Here is a 6,510-nt window from a genome sequence, read left to right on the forward strand (position 1 = left end):
GAAACACACAAGCTTCCAAAGCTTACTTAAGAAGTAGATATCTACAGTGGCTTTATATCTATTAAAGAACTTGAAATTTCAGTTAAAAACTTTCCCATGAAAAAAGCACTAGGTATATCTAGATAATTTCATTGTTAAATCCTTCCAAACATTTCTAGGAGAAATAATACAATTCTACACAATCTCTTGTAAAAATTAAAAAGGATAAACATGAAAATTCATTCTATACAACATGTAATACACTGATACCAAAACCAAAATCATTACAAGAAAACTGTAGACCAATGCTCTTCATAATCATAGATGTAATTTTTTAGTTTTTGCACATTGAATCCAAATATATAAAAGTAAAAATATATCACAAAAACTAATGTTTAACCATGGGAATACCAGCCTGGCTTAATATCTGAATATCAATCAGAGTAACTCATCATATCAAAAGAGTAATTAGGAAAACTATAAGATCATCTGAATAAATACAGAAAAATATTTGATAAATTACAATGTGAGTTTACTATTTTGTATAAAATACCTAAGTAAAAGGGAACTTTCTAAACCTGAAAACAGGCAGCTACACAAAAATCTACAACTTACTTCAGACATGATAGATAATAAACATAATTTATAAATGTAAAACATAAAACCTTGAGGCTTTTATAAGAGAAGAAAAAAAAGAAAAAGGTTTGTGACCTAGGCTTAGGGAAATTTTTCTAAGTCATGATAAAAAAAAAAATTCATAAAGTAAAACAGTTAAATTGGACATTATCAAAATTAAAAATGTTTCCTCTAAGCAAGATATTATTAAAATAATAAAAGATAATATTAAAAGATTTCTTTGTGTCATCTTCAATTTCTTTCATAAGTGTTTTAAAGTTTTCAAAGTAAAGATCTTTTACCTCTTTGGTTAGGCTTATTCCTAGGTATCCTATGGTTTTGGGTGCAATTGTAAATGGGATCAATACCTTGATTTCTCTTTGTGCTGCTTAATTATTGGTGTATAGAAATGCAACAGATTACTGTACATTGACTTTGATCTTGTGACTTTACTGAATTCGTATATCAGTTCTAGCAATTTTTTGGTGGTCTTTCAGGTTTTCTACTAGAGTATCATTGCATCTGCAAATAGTGGAAGTTTGACTTCTTCCTTGCTAATATGGATGTCTTTTATTTCTTATTGTTGTCTGATTGCTGAAAGGCTAGGACTTCCACTACAATATTAAATAACAGTGGTGAGAGTGGACATCTCTGTCTTATTCCTGACCAAAGAGGAAAAGTTCCCAGTTTTTCCCAGTTGAGGATGACAATAGCTGTGAGTTTTTCATATGAGGAAATGGAAAAACATCCCATGTTCATGGATTGAAAGAGCAAATATTGTTAAAATGTCTATACTACCCAAAGCAATCTATACGTTTAATGCAATCCCTATCAAAATTCCAACCGCATTTTTCACAGAGCTAGAAAAAACAATCCTAAAATCTGTATGGACCCATAAAAGACCCTGAATAGTCAAAGCAACCTTGAAAAAGAAAACCAAAGGTGGAGGCAACACAATTCCATACTTCAGATTATATTACAAAGCTGTAATGATCATGACAGTATGGTGTGCACAGAAACAGACACATAGATCAATGGAATAAGATAGAAAATCCAGAAATGGACCCTCAATTGTATGGTCAACTAATCTTTAACAAAACAGGAAAGAATATCAAATGAAAAAAAGACAGTCTCTTCAAAAAATAGTGTTGGGAAAACTGAACAATGAAACAGGACCACTTGCTTACACGATACACAAAAATAAATTCAAAATGGATGAAAGATCTAAATGTGAGACAGGAAACCATCAGAATCCTAGAGGAGAACACAGGTAGAAACCTCTTTGACATCAGCCATAACAACTTCTTACTAGATACGTCTCCTGAGGCAAGGGATACAGAAGCAAAAATAAATTATTGCAACTTCATCAAGATAAAAAGCTTCTTACAGCAAAGTAAAAAATAAAAAAAGACCTAAAAGGCAATTTCTGAATGGGAAAAGATATTTACAAATGACATATCTAATAAAGGATTAGAATCCAAAATATAAAGAACTTACCAAACTCAACACCCAAAAAATAACCCAGTTAAAAATGGGCAGAACACACGAATAGACATTTCTCCAAAAACATACAGATGTCCAAGAGACAAATGAAAAGATGCTCAACATCATGATTATCAGGGAAATACAAATCAAAACTACAATGAGATATCATCTTACACCTATCAGAATGGCTAAAATTAACAAGTCAGGAAACAACAGGTGTTGGAGAGGATGCAGAGAAAGGGGAACACTCTTACACTGTTGGTGGGAATGCAAACTGGTGCAGCCACTCTGGAAAATGGTATGGAAGTTCCTCAGAAAATTAAAAATAGAACTAACCTATGATCCATCATTATACTATTAGGTATTTACCCAAAGGATAAAAAAATAATGATTCAAAGGGATACATGCACCCCGATGTTTATAGCAGCATTATCAACAATACCCAAATTATGGAAAGGGCCAAAATGTCCATTGACTGATGAATGGATAAAGATAAAAAATGGAATATTATTCAGCCATGAAAAAGAATGATATCTTGCCATTTGCAATGTCCTGGATGGAGATAGAGATTATTATGCTAAGTGAAATAAGTTAGTCAGAGAAAGACAAATACCATATAAATTTCACTTATATATGGAATTGAAGAAACAAAACAAATGAATAGGAGGTTAAAAGAGAGACAAACCATAAAACAGACTCTTAACTATAGAGAACAAACTGAGGATTACTGGAGGGGTGGTGGGTGGGGAGATGGGTTAAATGGGTGATGGGGATTAAGGAGGGAACTGGTTATGATGAGCACTGGGTGTTGTATATAAGTGATAATCATGATATTCTATACCTGCAACTAATATTACACTGTATGTTAACTAAGTGGAATTTAAATAAAAACTAGAAACAAACAAACAGAATAAAGTAGAGCAAAACAGACTATAAAGAGGAGTAGAACTGAAATGAGAAGGCCAAGAATTTAGGGCAACTGTTACTTTATGTAGCTGGGTGACTTTAGATAAATCTAACTACTCCAAGCTTCACTTTCCCATCCATACAATAAATATATTTTGATGATCAGTTATGTGTTGGTTTGGCTGTAAAAAGGTAAAAGAGAAAAGTCTGCTAAAAGACATTTGATACATAATGTCTACATAGGCAAAATGGATCAACCTTGATTGTCTTTATACAATCTTCAATCTCTGTCATTTAAAGGAGACATATTCTTGATAATTGGAAGATGGAAAATGGGAGTACAAACAGAGTATCTGAAACATGCTTCTAATACCAAATGGCAGGTAAGAACAGCCAAATAATAAAATGTCATGCTACTGGTACCTAATTCAACTTTGAAGACTACTCATCATGTTTCAAGGTGGGGGGGGGAGTTCAAAATGACAACGGGGGAAAAAAAAAGACATGTTTTAGTTAATGTAATTACTAAACAGAACAAAGAGGTGGAGAAGATATTGTGGTATAGGTGAGGAAAAAAAGAAGACCTACTTCATAGAGACTAAAAATAGAAGACTCAAACTTCCTTTACCATGTTAAGGAAAAAAATAGGCAAACAAGGTTGCAAGTCAATGTATTTATTTAAACACACAGACTCTGCTTCTGTGTAACAAACTACACAGACGACACTGTTTCTGATCAAAACTGTTTCTTACCCAAAGTTTTTCTCACAGCACATTTAATGTCTTTGTTTCTCAAGCTGTAAATGAAGGGGTTCATCAAGGGAACCATATTGGTATAAAAGACAGAAGAGATTTTTCCCTCATCCATTGACCCAGCAGAAGATGGCTTAAGATACATAAATGCACCTGATCCAAAGAAGAGATAAACAGCAACTATGTGCGAACTGCAGGTGCTGAAGGCTTTGGACTTACCCTTGGAGGAGCTGATGAGCAGGATGCTGGAGAGGATGAAACCATAAGAGACAAAGATGGTGACACTGGGTACAATCACACTGATGCCCGCCACAATGAAAACCACCAGCTCATTGACATAAGTGCTGGTGCAGGAGAGCTGGAGCAGAGGGAGGATATCACAAACATAATGGCTGATGGTGTTTGCATCACAGAAGGTCAGTCTCAGCATGCATCCTGTGTGAGCCGTGGCATCTGAAAATGCCATCAAATATGAGCCAAGCATAAGGCTGGAACACACTTTAGGGGACATGACAACATTATACAAAAGTGGGTTACAGATGGCCACATAGCGATCATAGGCCATTGACGTCAGCACATAAGCTTCAGAAATGCCAAAAAAACAGAGAAAGTAAAGCTGGGTCATGCATCCACTGTAAGAGATTATGTTCTTTGATATAAAGTTAGTCAGCATTTTGGGTGTAAACACAGAAGAATAACAGAGGTCTATGAAGGACAAATTGAAGAGGAAAAAGTACATGGGGGTGTGGAGGTGTGAATTCAGCCCAGTTAGAGTTATCAAGCACAAATTTCCCAACATGGTGACCACATACATGAGCAGAAACAGGCAGAAGAGGGGGAGCTGGAGATATGGTAGGTCTGTTAGCCCTACCAGAATGAATTCAGTCACAAAAGAAGCATTTCCAGGAGTCATTCTTCTCCAAGGGAATCTGTGAACACAGGAGGAAAAGTTACACAGAGAACAATTCAACTTCTCCCACCATATCTCTTCTCACAGGAATTGGGTTTGTACTGGGAATGTTGGAGACTAGCCCACCCTGGACCAACAGAAAATGCTTAACTATTATCATGAACGTAGTTACTTGGACATTCCCTCATTAGAGACTTAATAAGCTTTATAAGCAAAAACATTCAAAAACTGGCGTACAGTATGAAGGCCAGTGCTTCTATATGCCAACAGGACTGCTGTGAAAACCAAAGGTTAAGGGAGAAGATTGGACCAGGAGAGAATCACCTTCTCTCATTTCATTTCTATGACCATGTGACTCCTCCCCTAACCAGTAAAATAGAGGCAGCAACCCCACCAACCTGGTGCTGGCCTTAATGGGGATTGGATTTGGTGTTGTGGGAATGAAGAACATTGTTCTAATCCAAAAATAAAGGACCAGAGTCTAGGGGAGTTTAAGTTCCTGCCCCACGTCACAGAGTAGAAACCATAAATGTACAAAAGTGAGAGTTCTGTCCATGGAACTGACCAATATATTTCATCCTTGAAACCTAATAATGTCTCTGAACCTTCCCTGCACCACCACCCTCCCCTCAAACAGGTCCTTCTATCAATTTCATGTGAGTCTGAGGACTGCAAAAACTGGGGAAAAGTGGCATATCTTAGTTCTCTGGACTTCCATCACAAAAGGAAGACATGAATATAAATGGAATTCAGAAACTCACCTTCCTTAGGCAAGAAGGAACACCTTGGTCCTTCCTTACCAGTATTACCCCTGTGGTCCTGAAAGGGAAGATTTGGTCTCTGTACCTTTTCTCCCCTTGATTCTATGAGGATGCAGCCCACACTTAATTTCTGAGCAGCTCTGGAAATCCTTTTGAACCACAGATAACAATTTCTGATTATGTGTCCTCTCAAGCAGCAGACCAAAATAAACATCTTTTATTATTACCATTTTTGCCACTTGGTAAATCACAGAAGACTTAAAGTGAGTGTAATGATATAATGTCCTCAGTTATAAACAGGGCAGAAGTTTGCTCGCTCTTCCGCAGGGAATGGTTTCTGGGGTAATGGGGTCTTGAGGGGATGTATTTACACAAGGGACCAGAATGTGTCTCTAATTCCTTAGGGACTAAAAATTTTACTCAAGATTATGCTCCACTGTAGGGATTGGACATCCCCTGAGAGAAGCCAAAAATAAATTCCCATTTCCAGGTCAGCAACATGGCAGAAGGGGAAGCTCTAGAACCTTTTACCCTCCATGAACACCCCGATTCAAAAAGTTTCACATACATATTCCTTTATAAGAAATCCAGTCAGTAGTTAAGGTAGTCCTGTTCCCAGTTAAATAATGAATCTAGTCATATTGGAAATGTTAGGGAAATTCTAGATATCCTCTTGTTCTAACACTTTTCCTTGCACAGCACCTTCAAATTGGGACACAACCCCCCAGTTTCTGGCTTTTCCTGGAGAGGAAAAGAAATACATCATGTGTCCAATGCCCCAACCTTTATTAGGTGTGCCCAGAAGACTGGCTTCTAGATAGTCTGTGTCAGAAAGCAGAGGGGATACAAGACACAGCATACTTTAGCTGCCCAGGGAGAGAGACAAAAAAGATGGTGTTTTGTGCTGGAAGTCATCAGAGTTCCTCACCCAGGCTCAGTATAGAGAAAGCAATTAAAAACCCCTTTCCTACAACTTCTCTAGGGTGAGGGGAAAATGTGCACCACACGCTAATAACCCAACTTATCTGTGAGCTACCTGAGGAATTGGCTTCAATCTTGCTTGTTTTAGATCACAGATGCAACTCAGCCCACAATGGAAGAC

The 6,510-nt window shown here is 36.9% G+C and overlaps 1 protein-coding gene across 1 annotated transcript; it reads right to left on the reverse strand.

The window, feature by feature from the left end:
* Positions 1-2,980: 2,980 nt before the first annotated feature.
* Positions 2,981-5,251, reverse strand: LOC102727538 (olfactory receptor 8B3-like). The gene has a single exon (XM_006742142.2). The coding sequence runs from the start codon at positions 4,648-4,650 to the stop codon at positions 3,721-3,723; it is 930 nt and encodes a 309-aa protein (XP_006742205.2). The 5' UTR covers positions 4,651-5,251; the 3' UTR covers positions 2,981-3,720.
* Between the last annotated feature and the right edge of the window lie 1,259 nt (positions 5,252-6,510).

This window comes from Leptonychotes weddellii, chromosome 11, assembly GCF_054177405.1.
Source record: "Leptonychotes weddellii isolate Sample4059 chromosome 11, ASM5417740v2, whole genome shotgun sequence".
Taxonomy (NCBI): Eukaryota; Metazoa; Chordata; class Mammalia; order Carnivora; family Phocidae; genus Leptonychotes; species Leptonychotes weddellii.

Bases quoted from the DNA above. Each gene is read 5' to 3' on its own strand.
- LOC102727538 (XM_006742142.2), bottom strand. From the start codon at position 4,650: ATGACTCCTGGAAATGCTTCTTTTGTGACTGAATTCATTCTGGTAGGG.